The following is a 21,268-nucleotide window of genomic DNA, read 5'->3' on the forward strand; positions in this document are numbered from 1 at the left end:
GAGAACGTAGCTCTCTTCCTGCTCCTTGGCAGGCATGTCTCCCAATCCAGCTGAGACTCCTGGCCATGGTAGATGGGGTCAGGGCCCAGCATGCTGCACCACAGAGGCCTCATGCCCCACAGCTCTCCTGAGCAATGGCTCTGATGTCCAGCCTGCACCCTTTCCAGCTGGGCACCATGTCCCTTCCTTCCTGCCCCTGTAGCACCTTGTGGCCATCTGGACGCCTATCCCTGTAACTCTCAGCTACTGGGAGCTGGAGCAGGATGGGGCCATCCTCTTTGCACCACTTCACCCCAATCCTCCTGTCCTCTGCTCCAGTAGCCCAAGGTCAGGTACCTGGGACAAAACACCCACCTCCTGTTGAAGGCACCCCCAAATCCTGATGGCAAGCCTCCCATCACCTCATTCTGATAAGGGCATGGAGAGGGCCTGGTGGAGTTAGCACTTATGACAGGAACTCAGAGCCTTGCCCAGTGTTGCTGAAGCCCCGTAAGGAGCCTAGCGGTTTCTGACAGTATCCACACGCATCGACATCACACCCTGCAGGATCGGGGGTGGGGGTGGGGGGATGGACCTTCCACCCCTGCCTGGCCCCATAAAGTTGAGCCCACAGGCCCCTTGCAGGCATATAGTTGAGGGCCACTGCTTGCCACTCCCAGAAAAGCTGGAGAGGGCCTGAGTCTACCAGGGACCCCACAGCGTGAATGCTGCACTGTCTGGTTGAGGGCTGGGTCTGAGCTTACCCACCCAGTGTCCCCACACGTGACCTCCCCACCACTGGAGCACCACACACTCCCTCTGGCCTCACAGTTCCACTCTGGAACCCAGCTGATGGAAAAGTATCCCAGAACAGAAAGGATGTTGGCACCAATGTGGCAGCTGAAAATGTGAAACCACCCAAGTGCCCCCTGCTGGGGGCTTCCCAAGTGAATCAGAGGACAGATGGACTGCCCTGTGTAGCCTGTATCAAGATGTATTTGTTAGTGATGGAAACCATGACAAACGTGGCTTCAGGGTAGCACAGGCTCCTTGAGGACCACCAGCTCTTCTTTGCCAGGCTCTACTCCTCATGGGCCCAACGTGGCTGCAGGGCCTCCAGGAAGCAGGAAAGTTCAGAGGGCAAACTTCAATGAGGTTCCTCAATGGCAAGAGAGATCACACCCCAAATCTCAGAAGGCTGGAAGTCAGATTTCAACTGGCCCAGGAGAGGAGTGGAGTCCAGCTGCCTCCCCTCGTTCAATGGAATGCAGCAGTAGTGACCCAGGGTGACTTCTGAGGCCCTGACAGGTAAGATTTGCACTCAGGACTCTCACTGTGGAATGCCATGTTGTGAGGAGGCCCAGACCACTTGAGGCGGCCACCACCCCATGAGGTCTCTGCTGACACCTGTGAGCAACCCAGCCAGCCTTTGATATGACCCAGTGCGTGCCACCAGCTGCCCACAACCACATGGGAGAGGCCCCAGTGAGCACTGCCCAGTAGAGCCCGGCAAACCTGGAACCCGAGCTGTAATAAGAAGGAACTATAGTTTTGTGCTACTACACTTGAGGTTTTTGTTACGCAGGGATTGAAAATTGAGACAGTGATTTTTACCTTTGTTGTTTTTCAAAGAATTGTTTATTTCATACCCCTTACCACAACTTTACAGATAATAGATGCAGCACCCCAGCTGGGTCCCTGCTTATAGATACAAGGCAGCCAGCTGTAATTGTTGAGAAACCTGCTGCCATCTTCCCATTCTGCTATGCAAAACTAGACGTGCTTAAAATGTCCCCCAGTCTCTTCAAAGGAGCCTGACTAGAGGCAGGCTGCAGCTGGTTCTGTGAACCTCAGCGGTGGTTTCAAGGAAGGCTGTCTATAAAAACCACTACACTGCTGGTGTCCCCTGGGACAGAACACCCCCCAAATAGGGTCCCCAGCTCAGTGCCCCGAGGGATCCCTAAACCCGGAAGCTGATTTCACTGACCAATCTTGAGCTGGACACATGTTGAGATGCAGTGACTGGCTGGTGGGGTCAGCCTGGCCCTCCCATTGTGGGCTCTGGCCTCCGCCTTAGTCACCCCGGGACATAGGCTGCAGGCTGTCTGAGCATTCCCACAGTTGGCCTGGAGGCAGGCAGCATCTGCCCTGGGTTCGCTGTATGCACCATCACCTGGGCACGGGATGAGCTGGTGGGGCCACTGGGGGTCCAGGGGTCCTTGTCAATGCCTCGGGCCATGCTGGCCAGCTCTCTGGTCCCCTCGCCAAGGTCTCTGCAGGAAGAGGAGGTGTGAGCCTGGGGGCAGAGCGGGGGCCCCATTTAACCCCAACTCTGCCACCATGCTGGGTACCCAGGCCCTGGTCTTCAGCAGGCCTGGGATAGACTGCTGCCCCTAGGTGAGGGCCCCCATTTCTTTTGGCCTTGCACCCAAGGAGGCCCCTCCATCGGTGCCCCTCCCTGGGCCTCAGGCCCCTCACTCATACAAGGGGGATGACTCAAGGAGCATCACACCCACCTTCCAAGGGTGGGAAGGGGCTTCCTGGGGCTTTGCAGAGGAAGGGAGCTTATTCAGAGTGTGTATAAACTATGTGCACCAGGATGCCCTAGGCAGAGAAGGGACACTGGGGCGCCAGGAACATTCTGGAGGACACCCTCGCAATTGCCAGGCTCTCCTCTGAGTCTGGGACCAGATCTCCCACCTTCCATATCTTCAGTTCCGTAGGGGCCTCCCCTAGCCCCCAAGCCACAAACCCACCCATTCTCCAGGCTGAGCAAACCCTGGCCCCATCCTTGTCCACCTGGCCCTGCTCCCATCTCCCGCTTACACTGGACTTTGCTTCCTGAGGCTGCCTGGCTGCTTCCTCCCTTTAAGATGCTGTCTCTCTCCTTCCCCCCCAGTATAGGCTCTCCTAATCTGTTCACCTCAGGCAGCACTTCTTCCAGGAAGCTTTCCCAGATCTATGTTGTCACCCACACCTAGTTCTCAGAAAAGCTCTAGGCAGTAGTAGGAATTAAATTATCTGTTGGTTCAATGGATACGTGAATGATTCAGTTAATTAGCGGAGAGGAAAGTCAGCTTAGTGAGCAAGTCCACGGACTTTGGAGCCACACAGCCTGAGTTCAAACCTGGCTTCATGCTTAGTAGTTATGTGATTCTAGACAAGTTTCTTAAAATGGGATAAAAATAGTGCCCACTCCTATGGTTAGAACAGGTAATATTTGGAAAAGCTAAGAACAGTGCCTGGCATAATGTGAGTGCTGGGAAGCGTTTATAAAATAAAAGTAAGGTCAAGGGGCAAACCTCACCTTACTAAAGACGATTTCACCACCAATCAGTGGGAGAACTGGGGTATCTGGGCCTTGCCTAGGATGGCACATCCTGAGAGGCAGCAATTCCTTCCCCTATTCCACTGGGGTTTCCCAATTGAGACACAATACAGTGTGTCACAGGTCTATAATGGGGAGAGGGTGCCACAGGGCAGGGGGCAATGGAGAAAATTCGAAACCTGCCAAGGAAACATGACTATATGAAAAGGATGTGCACTAGCAAGACAACCCCAACATAACTGAAACAAAAAGGAAAGTGCTTGCAGCCAACTGACAGGTAAGGGTCTCTTCCATAATGTACACAGAGCTTCCAGTATTTATGAGAAAAAACATCAGCAGGCAATTCAGCAGAGCAAAGTGAAAGTGACTAAAACCAGCAATGCAACTGCTAAGCAAAGGTATAGAGAAAACACTCTTTCTCAATGTTAAAGAAATGCTGATGAAAACCACCTATGTAACTCACCCCTGCTAAGTAAGTGATGGAAAACAAATCATTAACACTCAGTGACAGTACAGGTGTAAAAATGGCTCAACTAGTGCCAGGTTCCTGGAGAAAGAATTTGGTAATAAAAATATTCGGACTACTTGGCCTAAACAGTCTGTTCCTAGGATTGCCCCAAAATGTCATCTCAAAAAAGAAAAACAGCTCTAAGCACAAGCATTTACCCAAACCTGAGCACAGCAGTTGAAGTATCTGGAGCATAGCTCCAGGGGCCTCAGACCACCATGGCAACACAATGACATGCCAAGTCAGGTGGAAAGGGTGCAAGGCGGCATTTCTGCCATGGCCATCATGACGTAGGCCTAATGTGTATCCAAAGCTCAAGGGAAGGAAGTAGGAAACCAGTCCTTCCCACAGGCCTCGCCACTCCAGGAGTCAGCCAGGCCTGGTGCGTTGAGTGTGGACATGGGACCAGACAGACCTTCGCCACGCCTGCACAGGCCACCACCTCCAGCACCTCAGTTTCCTCACGTGCACACCAGGATCAAGAGCAGAATTAACAACAATGGCTGGCACTCACTGAATCTGTACTCTGGGCCCAGTCAAGGCCATTGACTTATATCACCTCAACAGGGCCAGGAGGTGAGCCCTGCCATAATCCTCACTGTACAAGGGAGGAAAACGAGGCATGAGCAGTTGTCACACAGCAAGGCGTCAGGCTGGGGGGCAAGCACTTGGTTCCCTGGGAAGTTCCTGTGGGGACAGGCTCAGGAAATGAGCAGACTGCCTCTGCGATGCCAGGGCAGGGCAGAGAAAGCACTAAATGGGCCAGAACGTCTGTGCAGAGAGGAGGCACTTGGAGAATAAAAGGCACGATCAGGATGCAGCACAACAGGGCTCCAACCAAGAAAGAACTGGAGCCCATAGGAAGCATGGGTCCAGATGATGCAGGGGGACGGTGACCCCTGAGGATAGCAGACGGGGACAAGAGACCCGTTACACTATTCTCTCTGCTTCTGTGTATTCGTGAAATTTCCCCATAATAAAGTTTGAGAAAAGAATACCTATGAGTTCAGAGTGATACAAAAACAACAAAACAAAATGAGAAGGAAAGGAAGGAAAAAACAGAACTCATTTTCATTCCTCATAGAGGGAATAACAGAATCGCAACAGAATTAAAATCATTATTCTGTAACCCCCAGGGCCAAAACCGATTCTGGCTGGAGCATCCCTGGATGCTAAGGCCACAGGTCAGACATCATGGGGGCAGCAGAGTGACCCTTAGCAGAGTCCCTTCTTCATCACTTGACAGCGGACTTATTTCAGCCAAGAGCGCCCAGTCCTCGTGCCTGCAGGGGGACAGCCTGACCCATATCTGTGATTCACACCAGCACCGCCCATGGGGCACCCACATGAGCAACGCTGCCCGAGTGCAGTCATGAGGGAACGTCAAGACAGTCCAGAGCACGGCGTCTGCAGGAGGCCACTGGCCTAGAGTCCGCAAAAGGCAATGCTGCCAAAGACAAATATCCTGCCCCATTTAAGGAGCCCAGAAACCGGACAGCCCTGTGATCCTGGGGTCAGAGGGTGCTCACTCAAAGCTAGTAACAACCCTGGGAGGTGTTCTATCTGCAGTCCGTGTTCAGCCAAGATTAGACTCCTTGAGTCAAAAAAAAGTATGTAAGAAATGTCCTTGTATTGGTTCATAAAAAGTGTGTGTGTGTGTTTCTAAAGAGAGTCAAGAAGAGGTAGAAACTGAGAGACAGAGGAGCAGGGAGGGAGATGGGAGGAGAGAGCAAGTTGACAGGGCACCATGGGTCCTGGTGAAGGGAAATACTCGTGTCCAGAAGCCTCCTCCTCTAGACAAGGGATGACAAGATAAAGACACGGGGTGGAGCGCAGCTTTAGGCACTAGGGTGCAGGGTCTGACACGGATACTAGAAGGACCATCAGCCCCTGTCTTAGGGATGGAAGTTGAGGCCCTGGTGAGCCTGGGCTCGCAGCATGCTGGGGCCCCCCTGCCCTCACCACTGCCCCACCGCCCCGTTGCTCTGCCCATGCCCACGTGGTGAAGCTGTGGTTGTCATGAGCCTGGATGGGCTGGATCCTGGCCTCGCCACTGATGTTGCGTTTGTTGTTGAGGCCCTTGAGGCCGAGGGAGGCGGCCTGTACTGTCTCTAAGTCCTCGCCTCTCAGCTGGAACCACAGCTGGGCTGCCCTGGAGAGAGATGGGGGAAGGACATTCAGGTGCATGTGTGTCCAGGACACCGCCTGCAACCCTCTGCAAGGCCGATAGTGAGTATCTTAGGGCCATACAGTTCCTGAGCAATTACTCAGCTCTGCTGCTGTAGGTAGAAAGCAGTCATGGATGATGAGTAAATGTCAGGAAAACTATACTTACAAAGACAGGCAGTGGAAAGTTCTTGAGATGAATCAAGCTGATGGCGGCACAACACTGTGAATGTAACTAATGATTCTGAATTGTGCACTTAAAGATGGTTAAAATGGTAACTTTTATACTGTAAATATTTTACCACAATTTTAAAAATAGCAAAAAGAAATAAAGGATAGGTTTCCGTGAAGAAAAGTAGAGGTGGGCCAGACTCCACCTGCAGGCCCTAGTTAACCGTCGTGTAGTCAGCCCTTCACGTCCACACAGAGCAGAGCATATACTGCGTGTGTGCACAGTCTGCAGAATGAGACAATTCCCTGTGTACCTGTCACCTGTCTTATGGAAGACCAAGCGAGCGAGCCACGTGCCCTCCACGGCCTCAATGCTCTGTGAACAGCAAGATGCCAAGATCCCAGCAGCCCCGCTCCCTGACACACCCAGGAGTCTCGGAGTGACTTGCAGGTGCCCCGCGGCAGTGCCAGGTCACTGTACCTGTTGGATCGCCGCTGCTCACTCCTCTTCACACACTTCATGAGGCAGCAGGTGAGGAAGGCCATGGACATGAGCATGATGATGGCACAGCTGACGATGGAGGAGATCACGGCCACCTTGAAGCCAAAGGTTTCATAGGGAGGCACAGCTGCGAGTGAGACAAGACCAGCTCTTGGGCCCAGCCTGCCCTCAGGGAGCCCCGTTCCATGGGGGAGGCAGGGAGGCGCTGGCAGCTGAGGTGAAGGTCTGTGCAAATTGTTGTAGGGAGTGGGGCTATCAGGCAAGATTGCCCCCCAAGAAGGGGGTGTTTGAGCAGGGTTTTGGAGGGTGTGTAGGAGTTTTTGGTGGCACACTGGGGGAAGCTCTGACAGGGAGTTCAGTGATAGTCCCTTTGGCTCCCACCCACTGCAGACTGGGCCCCTGAGACCAGAGGACAGCAGACAACACACAGTCTATTTTCACAATGCCTCAAGTGGGCAAAACCCTATGGGGGCCTATGTGCTTTCTCTGGTCACTTTCCAGGAAGGTGCAAAAGCAAGAAAAATGCCAGTGTTTGGGGTCAAAGGGCCTTTGGCACATTATCAGCTGTGTGACCAAGAACTAGCTATGTGCCAAGAATTACTTCTATCAGGTTCTAAATGATGTTCCTGGGAATCAAGGCCCAGGATCCTAATTTGAACAACACCGCATACTCTCCCCTGTAGTGGACACTGATTACGCTCCCCAGTCCCGAGTCCCCCAGCCCTAGCTGGACACTGGCCGTCCAGACTGAAGACTACATCTCACAGCTTCCCTGGCAGCTACATGTGGTCACATGACCATATTCTGGCCAGTGGTGAACAGGGGGGAGGGGTGTGGGACAACTTCTAAGAGCCTTCCTTGCCATGCAACTAATCCTGTAACAACTGCCTGGATCATGCAGTTGAGGTCATGCCTAACAGATCCATAACGTGGAAAGGACCTGAGTCCCCACCATGGGGTGCTGTACAAGCCTAGGACTGCCCATCTTGAGGGCCATGGGCAAGAAAAAGCTCTCATAGCCCCCATTATTTTGGTAACCCCCATTATCTTGGGTTTTCCATCTCTTGGAGTCTAATCCTAACAGATACTCTCCTTCTCAGAGATTCAACCACCACATGAGTATTTCAAAGGCTCTGAGAAGTCCTGCAGCCTATTAACCTAGGCTTTTCCAAATTATATTGACTATAAAGCCCTTTTCAATGTACAATACACATTAACACAATATATGTATCCTCACTTTGGAAAATGCTGTGCTGGGTATTATCCTTCAACACCCTGTATAACAAATACAACTAGAAAACCATCTCCTCCCCCAGATTGGGGCCCCATGGCCAAGAAATCCTATTCCCCAGTTCTAGAATTCTTGGCACATGAAACATCCTATTAATGTTTGCTGCATGTGTGTATGAAAGAACATAGTTTTCTGCTTAACAGATGAAGTACTAGCTCAGACAGCACAAGTAACCTCTTGGAGATGACAGGCCAAGTCAGTGGCAGAGCTAGAATTTGGAGCAGCTGCTAGGACTTGAGTCTACACCGCTGACATGGAGCCCCAAGGGACCACCAGCACTGGGAACAGGACCCTACACAGACGCCCATGGACCTTTCTCTGTGGACACCCACACCATCCATGTGACAAAATCAGCAACCCCCCACCAGGGGTCGCTGCTGAGCTGGGTGCAGCTCACAGGGAATGGGGCTCACTCTTGCACATGGGGGTCTCTGAAGACCACTCAGCAATGTTCCCCTTCCAGACACAGGTGAGGAGGCCAGACCCCACCATCTGGTGGCCCGAGGGGCAGTGGAACACGATGACAGTCCCCACAGAAGTGCCGTCCCCACGAAGTACTTGGAAGGTGCCCTGCAGCGGTGGCTGCACTTGCACACACATGCCTAGGAGAGAAGAGAGGAGAGACAGAGTGAGGACCTCACCCTGGAGGGCAGGGGCTTCGCAGGAGCCCTCACCTGGGACAGGCGTCATTGACCCAATGACCACACGATGCTCTGGAGAAGGTCACACAGCCACCCAGACAATTGGAAGTGGCGTCCGTGTGACTAGAGGCTTGGGAACAAAAGTGGAGCTAATCCCTACATTAAGTGAAATCTAGATGCTCTGAAGACCATGGTGTTGATAAAAGAAACACACATCTAAAGACAATAAAAGCAAAAGGACAATTATTACCCAAGTGTAGCTCAAAAGGCAGAATCAAGGGGGAAAAAAAGGATGGAGAGAGATCAACAGATGTGATTTCATTAAAAGTAAAAAACAAAAACTTTTGTTACTCCCTAATAACTGAAAAACAAACAAACTCAGATGAAAAAATTAGGAAAAGGTATTGGAAAACATAGCACAAAGGTTCAACACCCTTAATTTATAAAGAGATCTTACACGTCAATAAAAGCTGAACATCCAAGTAAAGCAGAATGGACTGGTGTGTGAACAAGTAAATCACGAGATACAAGTAGCCAACAGACATGAGAAAATGCTTGCCCTCATAGTTAACTGAAGAAACACTATTTCAAATGAGAGCTAATCTTTCACTCCTCCACTTGGCAAAAAGGAAAAAAAAAAAAACCATGTGTGAAGTTAGCAAGGGCTGGGAGCCACTCCCCTCAGACTTGCCGGTGGGGGCACAGATCCAAACCTTTCTGGACAGAGTCTGGTAAAGTGTATTAAGAGCTTTATGTTGTGTACACATCTGAGAATTTAGCCAAAGGAAGTAGTTATGTATCTGCTGCCAGGATTTCTATACCAGGATGTGTGTCTACACCCACATCTCCAGCTGTGGGGATCAGTACAGTTAATCAAAGTACATCTGACATGAATGCCAGCAATGCCATCCTAAAGTGTTACAATGATGTCCTTATATAAGGACACAGAGAGGCACTCTGGATAAAGTGGCAATCACAAGCATTTTTATAAAATTGTAACAATGACAACAGCTGGCACATATAATTTACTGTGCTGGACACTGTTCCAAACGCTTTACGTGCATTAACTCATCAATCCACAAAATACCTCCCCACTTGACAGGAAAGCAAACTGAGGTACAGTGTGGTTTAATCATTTCAGTCACACAGCTGAAGTCACACAGCTGAAGTCACACAGCTCCTATGTTGTAGGGTAGAGATGTGGAACCACACAAGGAGGCTCTGGGCCTACCTTCTCAACACACATGTGTGACAGATACATCACGTGTCCCTTGTGTCTGGCTTCCCTTGCTTAGCACAATGATGGGAGAGGTGCCGTGCTGTGTGTGTTGGCAGCTGTCCGTATTTATGGTGGAGCAGAGTCCCGTTGTATGGAGGCCCTTGTTTGCTTCCCTGTTCCTGCTGATGGGTGTGTGAGTTGTTTCCGGTGTTCATGAATACGGAATGAAGCTGCTACGCATGTTCTGGAGCACACCTCCTGGTGCCTGAGTGCAAGAGGCTTTTCCTTCTGCTTTTCTGGAACTTTCAGATTTTGAGCACTGTATACTACTAGTGTATAAAGCAGTTAGTCTCAGGCAAAAGGGAGACTGGTTGAGCTGATTGTCCAGCCTGTGGCTGAGGCAACACTGACCAGAGGCAGCGTCTGTGTCCAACTCCCTCCACACATCCAAGGCCTAGGTGGGAGCAGTGGTGGGGATTCAGACAGAGGCTGGCACTGCCCAGGCTGAGGACCACATTATTCCACACCAACCCAAGACAACCCTTCCCCTGTCCTCCACGGGATACCTCCAGCTAGGACTGTCCCCTGGGCACCAGGAACAGATGTCCTAAAGCCCACTCGGCCTGCCACATCCAGCCAAGCTCCTGCACTGGCCCACCTGCTCATCACTTGGCCTGCCCCATTCTAACTTTGATGTTAGCCACTATGCCCTCCATCCTTTACTTGCTCCAGCCCCAAAACTTGGAACCTACCTGGACTCTTTTTCTCAATCCACAACCAATTCACCAGCAAACTTTGTGGGCTCTGTTTTCAAAATATATACCCAGAACATCTGTAGTGGGCTGGAGAGTCCTCCAAAATCCACATCCACCTGGAAGCACCCATGAGGGGGATCCACTGTGGAATGCATGGTACCCCAGTTCACATAGGCTGTGGGGACAGAGGACACCCGGAACTGCCCAAGGGCAGTAGCTGTCACTCAGGAGGGCCACACACAGGCATTCACACACCCGTGATAGTGCTTCACATGTCTGTGCACAACCAGCCCTGTCCAGAGGGGAAACTGAGGCTCAGTGAGGTCAAGTCACCCGTGGCATGGCCCCATTGGCCCTACCCCACTTAGGGTGAGGGTGTTAACAGGGCAGTGGCAGAGCCAGGCTTCAGCCTCAGTCTTGCATTCTGCCCTCCAGGAGGCCAAGGCTCCTTGACCCTCGCTGTGGGCAGTGACACTGAGGGACAGCGTTTGGCTGAGATTGGCCAAGCTCCCCCTGGCTCTGCCCTACCAAGAACCTGGGGGGGGGGGTGCCTCACCAGGCTGAAATGCTGGGGGGAGGAGTGTGAGCCTGGGGGGTCCTTGTGGTTTGTGTACCTAGCAGGGAGGGGGGGCTGACATTCGAACAGCACAAACAACACTGGGCACCTAATGGATACTTCACTGTATTTCAGCCATATGAGGAAGACCATCCATCTCCATCTTACAGATGGGGAAACTGAAGCAGAGCAAGGCTGGATGACACGCTGAGGGTGGTAGGGGTGGAAGTGTGCTGGGCCATGGCTGCCATGTAAACTGCACATCTGGGAGGATTTGGGCTTCCCTGTCTGCAGATGGCCATCATTAGTGTCACACTAACAACGGCAATGCAGGTCCGATAGAAACATCTGGTCAAGAAGGACCCCAATTCCTGACCTCACGCAGCACTCAATCATCTACAGAGGACAGCAGGGAGGGAATTGTTATTATCGTCATTTTAACATGAGCAACCAAGCCTGGAGTGGTGGCTGACCTGCTCAACACCCACAGATAGAGAGGGCACCCACAGACAGGAGTGACGCAGAGCTTAATATTCCTAATTAATAGCAGAACAAGGGAGTGTGGGTATTTGCAACATACATGTAACAGAGCATCTTTCCTACATAAACAGCACTTACATAAGACATGACAAAAATTACAACAGAAAAAATGGTTAAGTTAGAAAAGAAAAATATGGAAATAGCCCCAAACCAGGGGGCAGAGCAATTAATTAAGAAAATTAAACAGCATCCACATCAGAAAGGAAGCAGCAAAACTTCTCCATTAAATGACATGATCCTGTATCGAGAAAATCCCTAGGAATCTGCTAAAAATCTACAGGAACTAATAAATGAGTGCAGCGAGTTTGCAGGATACAAGATCAACACACAAAAATCCATTGTATTTCAGTACAGTGGCAATGAGCAAACTAAAAATGCAATTAATAAAACAATTCCATTTACAAGAGCATCAAAAAGAATAAATTACTTAGGAATAAATTTAACAAAAGAAGTTCAAAACTTAAACTCTGAAAACTACAAATCATTGTTGAGAGAAATTAAAGAAGACCTAAATAAATGGAAATACATCACATACTCATGGGTCAGAAGACTTAACATGGTTTAAGATGGCAACGCTCCTCTGCTCATCTACAGATTCAACATGACCCCTATCAGATCCCAGCTGCTACCTTTGAAGAACTTTACAAGCTGATCCTACAGTTCATAAGGAAATACAAAAAGAACTAGAATAGCCCAAACAACAATCTTGAAAAAGAAGAACAAAGTTGGAGGACTCGTACTTCCTTATTTCAAATTTTACCACAAAGCTACAGTGATGACCACAGAGCGGCACTGGCATAAAGAGAGACATATAGGCCAATGCAAGGCTTTAGACTCCAGAAATAAACTCATATTTACAATCAACTGATTTTCAACAAGTGTGCCAAGACAACTGAATGGGAAGAGAATAGTTTTTCAACAATTGGTGCCAGGAAAACAATACTTACATGCAAAAGAAGAAAGTTGGAGCTCTCCTTACATCATATAAAAAATTAACTTAAAATGACTCAAAGACCTCAATATAACAGATAAAACTATTAAAAAACTCTTAGAAGAAAACAGAGAGGTAAATCTTCCTGACCTTGGATTAGGCAATGGTTTCTCAATGATACCAAAAGACAAACAACAAAAGAAATAGATAAACTGGACTCCATTAAAATGAAAAAATTTGTGCTTCAAAGGATACTATCAAGAAAGTGAAAAGACAACCTACAGAGTTGGAGAAAATATCTACAAGTCATCTATCTGATAAGGGACTGTATTTAGAATGTATAAATTATTATACTGAATTATAAAAAGACAACCCAATTTATAAATGGGCAAAAGATATGAACAGACATTTCTCTAAAGATATACCAATGGCCACCAATAAGCACATGAAAAGATGCTCAATGCCATTAGCTTCAGGGAAATGCAAATTAAATCCACAGGGAGGTACTTTTTCACATCCACCATGAAAAAAAAAAAAAAACAGATGATAACTGGTGTACCAAGAATGTGGAGAAACTGGAGCCCTCACACACTGCAGCTGGGAATGTAAACGGGGCAGCCGCTTTGCAGTTTCTCCAACAGTTTTGCAGAGTATTTCCAAATGATGCAGCAATGCCCCTCCTAGCAATATACCCAAGGGAAAGGAAAACACATCTACATGAAAACTTGTACACAAATGTTCACAGCAGCATAATTCATAATAGCCAAAAAGTAGAACCCACCTAAATGTCCATCAACTGATAAATGGATAAATAAGATATGGTCCACCCATACAATGGAATATTTCTGGAAATAAAAAGGAGTGAAGAACTGACATGCTACATGGATGAACCTTCAAAACACTATGCTCAGTGAATGAAGCCAGTTACCAAAAAAACACATATTGTATGATTCCATTCATATGAAATGTCTACAATAGGCAAATCCATAGAGACAGAAAGCAGATCAGTGGTTGTCTGGGGCCAGGGAGAGGGGGAGTTGGGAGGTGACCTCTAAGGGTCTAAGGGATGCAGGGCTTCCTTTTAGGGTGATGAAAATGTCCTAAAATTGAGTGTGGTGATGGTTGCACATATCTGTGAATATACTAAAAGCCATCACGTTGTACACTTTAAAGGTACAATTTAAATGTGTGAATTGTATGGCACATGAATTATACCTCAGTAAAGCTGTTAGAAAAATTCAGGGGAAATATTTATTTCAATTAAAGAAATGCAGATTTGAAACCTAAGTTATTATTTTTGGCTTCTTAGCTTGGTCAAGATCAAAAAGACCAGCCCACCAGGTTGGTGAGGGTGTGGGGGAAGGGGTGCATAACCCCTGGGGCAGAGGGCACAGCAGGGAGGACCTGAGAGGCTGTCCTGCCCTGTAGCAGAGGACAGGCAGTTGCTTGCAGGCAGGAAGGGGTGGGGAGCCTCAGCTGGGAGCCCCAGGGAGGTAGGGCAAGGAGGACACAGCACCCACCCTGAGCCTCCAATCGGACATTTCCTGATTACCCTCACTGGCCTCGGGTCCTCCAGTACTCAGTAGTACAGAGGGATGCCAACTCTGATTCTAGAGTATAGGCCCTTAATTAATCACCATGCTTTGTTTCCACAGGTGCCAAAGCAGGAATGAATGAATGCATGAATGAATGAATGAACAAACTAACAGTTGAAAGCTGTGATCAACACTCCCCCAGGAAGAACCTCTTTTCTTTCTCAGGATCTGTGGACTTGGACATGTGCTGTTCTTCCAGCCAGGGAAGTGGACTGGGGTTTTGGAACTGGGTAGACACAGCAGGGCAGCCACGGGCCAGCCACGTGGCCCCTTCCCCAGGGTCACCGGGCAACCAACACTTCCCAGTCCCCAATTTAGAGCTGCCACTTCTCTATTCTTCCATGGCAGAGCACCTTCTTTCTCCCGAGCCCCATATGGCCCTCAGAGAAGCAGGGCCCCTGTGGGGGGATCAGCAAGGGTGAGAGCTTTGTGGACACTTGTCTGCCCAGCACCTGCACCAGCGCCTGGCGAATGAAAGAAGGAAGGGATAAACTTGTATTCATCTTTTTTTTTTTATAAATTTATTTATTTATTTATTTTAGCTGTGTTGGGTCTTCATTTCTGTGCGAGGGCTTTCTCTAGTTGCGGCAAGCGGGGGTCACTCTTCATCGCGGTGTGCGGGCCTCTCTTGTTGCGGAGCACAGGCTCCAGACGTGCAGGCTCAGTAGTTGTGGCTCACGGGCCCAGTTGCTCCCCGGCATGTGGGATCTTCCCAGACCAGGGCTCGAACACGTGTCCCCTGCATTGGCAGGCAGATTCTCAACCACTGCGCCACCAGGGAAGCCCCATCTTTTTTTTTTAAATTTATTTATTTTATTTATTTATTTTTGGCTGTGTTGGGTGTTTGTTGCAGTGCGTGGGCTTTCTCTAGTTGCGGAGAGCGGGAGCTACTCTTCGTTGCAGTGCGCGGGCTTCTCATTGCAGTGGCTTCTCTCGTTGTGGAGCACGGGCTGTAGGCGCGTGGGCTTCCGTAGTTGCGGCACGTGGGCTCAGTAGTTGTGGCTCACGGGCTCTAGAGCGCAGGCTCAGTAGTTGTGGCTCATGGGCCTAGTTGCTCCACGGCATGTGGGATCTTCCCAGACCAGGGTTCGAACCTGTGTCACCTGCATTGGTAGGCAGATTCTCAACCACTGCGCCACCAGGGAAGTCCCTGTATTCATCTTTTAAAGATGCAACTAGGACTTTATCAAAAAAGTAAGATGCCTTGAGGGAGGGACAAAGAGATGGCAAGAGATATGATGAAGCAGGCCTACTGAAAAGTTATGGGTAGGATAGAGCTGGGGGGGTGTGGTTATAAATTCTTTCAACTCTGTGGTATGTTTGAAAAAATTTTAAACATGGGGAGAACGCCTCAAGCATCACTGCTGACTGCCTGATATGCCCCAGCTGGCCTGCCAAGCCATGAGGGGTGGCTGTCCAGCTCCCTAACCAGAGCACAGCCCAGACCCTGCATTACCTAATGGCCCTGGCATGGAGAGTCACAGACAGGAGAAAAAGCTCCAGAAACAGAGGCAGCAGGCTGGTTCTGCAGCCAAACGTGTCTGGGTGTAAACCACACTTAACCAGTTGGGTGACCAGGTCACCAATCGGGTCCTCTGACCCACCTGTAAATGCTGCAGAGGGCAGGACAGGGGCTGACTGAGATGACGTGCAGCTCCAGCTCCAGCCCCAGCGAGGAAACCACCAATGTCGTAGGGAAAGGGCTCGCCTGTCAACAGCCACATCCTGTGCTGCTGCTGCTGGGTTCCGCTATGGTTAAGGGTGCCCATCGTGACACAGCACTGCAGGCTATTTCACCACCCAAGGGGGTCACACATCTTAAAAGACAGAACTAACCCCTCACCCCAAGAGGCCCAGAGCCTGTCCTGTCTCCTGGAGCCTCATCAAGGTGGGAGGGTGAGAGGTGACGCCACAGAAAGGAAACAGGCCTGACCTGCAGATGCCTGCATGGTGTGCATCAAACTGAAGACTTAAGGGAAAGGTACAAGAAAATTTGAAGCACAGGCCCAACGAAAATGCCGCTGCCCCATAACTATGCACGCTGCGTGGCTGGGGGCAGGAGGGGCCTCTGAGAGACTCGGAATGGAGGGCTTTAAATGCAGTCATGGCCTCTCTCCCCAGGCCTCGTACTCTGCATTTCCAGCCAGCCAATACAGGGGTCTCATGCCCATCAGAGGCAGGGAGCCCCTGCTCCTAGCATAAGTGTATTGTTTGAACGGCTCGTCTTTTAAAAATGAAAATGAAAGGTCAGAGGAAATAACTCTGGTAAAGAAGGTAGAGGGAGGATGAGCCTTGCCCATGGCCCGCCCCCTCCTTGCAGTGACCTTCCCCTACCTGGGAGGCAGGGAGCTTAACCCCCAGTAATCCAAGAGCCCAACCAGGCTCAGAGGAGAAGGCAAAGAAGCCAAGTGGGCCTGGTCTGCTAGGAACCCAAACCCCACCCAGCCCCTCTCCACCAAGTCTGACTCTGCTCCACCACCTCTAGCCTCAGGTCCTGGACCTGGTCTTTGCCTTGCTCAGACTCATTTTCCCAACCTGCAAAATAGGGTGACCTGCCCTCCGGGGTGACAGGAGTGGGAGCACCTGGTGGAGACCTTAAACCTGTGCCCGGGAGCTCAGGAACGTCCCCTAGGAGGAGGCTCAATACCTCATCCTACCCCCCACCCCAAGTCCACAGCACCCAGGATACCTGCACCTGCCACCCCTACCCGCCACCCGCCAGACTCCAACAGGATGGCCTGCATCCCTTCTCTGGGCCTGGAAGGTCAGCAAACACTTTGGGCTGGGCCCATTTTCCAGATGAGGAAACTGAGGCCCGGAGACTTTTGAAGGCCCCAGGTGTACACTGGCAGGGCTCCCACCAGACCTTTCTACAGGACTTGTGACACGTAGCCCAGGTGGGGCAGGAAGGTGGCACAGCATCAAGGGACTACAAGGGCTTCAGTCTACCCATCTTCTAAGGATATTCCATGAAACCACCAGCTGGCTCCAGAGACCACATCCCCTAACCACTGCAAACCCAGCCTCTGCTCACACTCCTCACTGCACCCTCCACAGCCTGGAGACCCCTGGATCCCCTAGCTGGGCCCCCAACAGTCCCTCCCCACACTTGGTGTCTAAGAGGCAAATCCCACCTCCTCCATCCCCTGCTGAAAACCCTCACAGACACCCAGTTACCCCTGTATACCCTTCCTAGGACTGGTCCCCAAAGGGGAACACCCCCCAGCTATCCTTTCCTTCCAGCCCTGTTGCCTGGCCCTGTCCACTTGCGGCCCCCCTCAGACACTGGATGCTACACTTCCCCAGCCTTCCTTTGGCTGGACCCCTGCACCTCTCAACCTTTGGTGCAATTTTTTCTCTGCACCCTGCACGACCCTATCTTTTTTACTATGTACAAATAAATCTCAAAGGAGAGGAAAAACAACAGAAAAAACAAAGGGAATGGATTTGATGCAAGCAAGATACAAACCAAAAGCAAACCCTATAGACTCACTGGACAGTAGAGAGGCAGACCTGCCCATCAGGTGTTCGCCCGACACTCCCAGCTCACTCCCCAGCCCCAGGCAATGCTCTCTCCCACCCCCTAACACACAGGGGGTGCATGGCCTGACCTAGACAGCCTGTCCTCCCAGCCCATGCCTCCCCCAGCCTGCCTGGCCAGTGGGGGTGAGAACAATCCTTGCTTGTTAATCTTTTATCTGGAACCTTGGACCACAGGACCATCCCTCCCATCCTCCTTTCTGGAGCCGACACGGCCCCCAAACCCTGACCTCACCCGCTGAGACCAGGTAAATAAGTTACCTTTTATGCTGGCTGTGACTGTGGACAATAGGTACAGTGGGGAGATGGGAGGAAGCAGGCCACTGGACCAGCCCACTATGGGCCTGGGTCCCTGTGGGACTGGAAAGTCGCTTCTGAGTCTCAGTTTCCCCAAGTGGAAAGAGGAACCCTCAGGAGGAATGTCTCAAAGAGAAATTAAAGATTGACGTGTACAGAGGTACTCTATGGAGAGTGGGACCCCCCCAAGACCCCAGCGGTGGGGACAGCCACATGCAGAAGGCCCATGCCCTGGTCGTGTGTCCTGAGGCAGGTGCAGGGTTCAGAGCTACTGCAAGCCTGGCCCTTGGCTATGGTCCAGACCCCGGTCTCCCAGGCACTTCCCTAATAGCAGGTCAGCTCACACACCCAGAATATATATTCTCCTCCAGAACATAACCAGGTAAATTCCAAACCAGGAAGAGCGCACTTCCCCCCCCACCCCCAAATCTCTCAGGGGAGAACATCGAGGCTCCAGGGAACCTCGTTCATCCAGCAGCTCTGCCTGTACCATGGTGGGAGGCCAGAGCTGGGCCTTACGGGCACATAGGCCACATTTAGATTCCCACCTACTCCCTCTGGGCTTTGGTCTCCTCCATGAAACGGGCCCAGGGCTGGCCCAGTGGCTGGGCTGCAGGAGTGAAGCGAAGAGGATGTCCACAGAGCACATCCTCACCCACCCAGCAGTCCTCCTGCTGTCCCCTTTCAGGGGTATGGGGGAGGGTCACCTCTGGCCACTGGTCTTCCTCTGGCAGGGCCGTGTTCCTGGACAATCTCCTCCATCAGGGAGTGCTGGAGCTGCCCTGGGAACAGGGCCAGGGGCAGGCCAGGGGCCTAAGAGCAGTGGGAGGGTGGCCTCCCAGTCAGCCATTCAGAGCAAGGTCATAAAGATTTAAGGCCTTGCTCTGAGCCGGCCTTCCCCCACCTGCCTCTCCCCGGTCGTCGTGCATGGGAGATGAGGGGAGAATCCTAGGACTCTGTGTCTGGACTCTCATACCTCCTCTAGGAAAAGCAGAATGTGCCCATTTTACAGATTGCAGGAAAAACACCCATCCCATTGCTGTGTTTTACACAGTGCCAAACTGTCTCTAAAGACCCCCGCACCCATCACTTCACTGCCCCACAAGGAGAGGTGGGTGCCCATTTCAGAGCCCAAGAGACTGAGGCCATGGGGCAGAGGAGTGGATGAGTCAGGACAACAGCATTACCCTGGAGCAGAACCATGCAAGGATGGGTGCACTGGGCCCTCCCTGGCTCCCCCTGGCCTGTCCACAAGCCTGGGGCAGGTATACAGGGCCCACCACTTAGCACATGGAGAAACTGAGGCACAGAGATAAAGAGATGCACCGCAGGTCGTTGTGTGTGTGGGGATCCAACCCTAAATTCCTGGGAAGGACTCACAGGCTGGGACCCACAGGGCTCACATCTGGGAGGAGGCTGAGCAGCAGCCAGTCAGAAGTAGGGCTGGGGCCAGGCCTGGCAGGCCAGAGGGCAGGAACTGGATTCTGAGACCCTCTTTCCCCCAGGAGAGTCCTCTGCAAACAGCCTTTTATATATAGTCAGGGCCTCCCCTTCCCTGTCCTTGGCTGACCTTGGGCAAGTCCCTCCACCTCACAGTGGACACTCACCTCCCCAGGCAGTGCTGCACAACTTGCACACACATTGTCCTCTTCACACACAGGGGCAAAACACCAAATTCAGGACTGGGCATCAGGCTGCCCGAGGGAGTCAAAGAAAATAAACCGACCCCACCACACCAGGGGCAGTATCAGGTCTTAGCTTCCACACCACCAAGCCACATGCCTCCGCTTTGTGACTTACTTCCCTGGGCCTGTTTCCCCATCTGAGAGGAAGCCAGCATTCCCCCCAAGGTGGCAGGTGTCACTGTTTTAAGCATGACTGGCTGCATCCCGGGTGTGTGTGTGTGTGTGTGTGTGTGTGAGACCTGTGCCAGCCTGCTCTTTCAGGCCCAGCTTCCACTTGTGCAATTCAGCGCCTAGCCTGGGGCACAGGTGTGCAGAGACCCTCAGGCTTAAGGGGGAGCGGGCAGTGTGCCCTAAAGTGAGCCTCCAGGAACATCTGGGGCTCAAGGTCCGGCTTTATCTTTGTTTCTAAAAGGGTTAGATTTTAGACGCATTCATGGAGCAAGGCCGACATTCGAATCCGGGGCTTCAGCTGCAATACCCCTATCCGAGCAAGGCAGGAAGGTGAACCCCCTACAGAACAATCTCGAAATCAAACATTTAAGATAACAGCCAGCCCACTCCTCCTTCCGGAGACCCCGGAGCCTCACCCCAGGCTCGGCTGCAGCGGGACCTTGAGCAGTCACTCCCCTCTCCCAGGTTCAGTTTCCCCGCCTGTGAAGTGGGGCTGGGGAGCTAGCTGAGGATCCAGAACACCTCCCTTAGATGAGGCCAGTTTCGATTTTCCCACGTCCGTCACACCGACATCCCCCGCACTGAGGCGGCCCCCACTGGGAAAAGGCGCGCACCTGGGTTGGCGGGCAGCTGGACGCCGCCGCCTGGTTTCTGGCCGCTTGCCACTGGGCTTCGGCTCCGCTGGGGCGCCTCCGGGGCGGACGGAGAGCGTCGGGGAGGTTTGTCCTCCGACTGTGCGCCTCACCGCGGCAGTGCGGCACCCACCGCCCCCGCGCAGGGCTGTGCACCCCGCGCCTCAGCTTCCCCGTCTGAGAAATAGGCGCAGAGCCCCGCTCGAGGTCTGCGGCCTCGGCCCTCACCTGTGCAGTTCCCCGGGGCGGGCGTGGCGTCCCCCATGCGGCCCCCGGGCCTCGCCCTGCGGCTGAGGGTCGTGGCCTCCTCGCGCATCCCTGCGCGCTCCGCGGCGTTCGGCCAGACTACCGCGCAGGGGCCAGCGGGGGCTGGGCCGCCCGGTCACGCCCATCCAGGGTTGAGGGCGGGGCCGACCCCGCAGGAACCCAAATCCCCGAGGGGGCGAAGCCAGCAGAGCGGGAAGTCTCGCTCCAGGGCTTTGCGCAGGTGTTGACCTCTGCCCCTGCGCCTCCGACCACCAGGGCCCCCCACAGACCAGGTGTTTTCGGTGAGTAGCACATGTGAACCCCATCTGTGTCACTGTGGGTCAGGCCCTCTGTGGTGGGTGTCGATATTGTAGGTCCTCAGTGAGGGACCCCCGAGTCGTGGGGGGCAGGATTCAGACCTCCAGGGTCTGGCCCTGGGCTCACACACTCGGGGACCCTGCCGTATCCTTGCTCCTCCTACCCAGCTCCCTCTGAAGGGGCCCCTGGCTAGGCTC

The 21,268-nt window shown here is 52.1% G+C and overlaps 1 protein-coding gene across 2 annotated transcripts; it reads right to left on the reverse strand.

Annotated features, from left to right (window-relative positions):
• Positions 1-1,594: 1,594 nt before the first annotated feature.
• SUSD3 (sushi domain containing 3) lies at positions 1,595-20,876 on the reverse strand. Of its 2 annotated transcripts, XM_082400982.1 has the most exons (5): positions 20,736-20,876; positions 8,359-8,547; positions 6,634-6,781; positions 5,815-5,967; positions 1,595-2,252 (listed from the first exon to the last, which is right to left on the reverse strand). In XM_082400982.1, exons 1-5 carry the CDS (start codon positions 20,821-20,823, stop codon positions 2,057-2,059), a joined length of 774 nt encoding a protein of 257 aa, XP_082257108.1. In that variant the 5' UTR covers positions 20,824-20,876; the 3' UTR covers positions 1,595-2,056. The 2 variants fall into 2 exon arrangements, with proteins under 2 accessions (XP_082257108.1, XP_082257109.1); XM_082400983.1 differs by lacking the exon at positions 5,815-5,967.
• Between the last annotated feature and the right edge of the window lie 392 nt (positions 20,877-21,268).

This window comes from Balaenoptera borealis (genome assembly GCF_965194805.1).
Source record: "Balaenoptera borealis genome assembly, chromosome: 8".
Classification (NCBI taxonomy): Eukaryota; Metazoa; Chordata; class Mammalia; order Artiodactyla; family Balaenopteridae; genus Balaenoptera; species Balaenoptera borealis.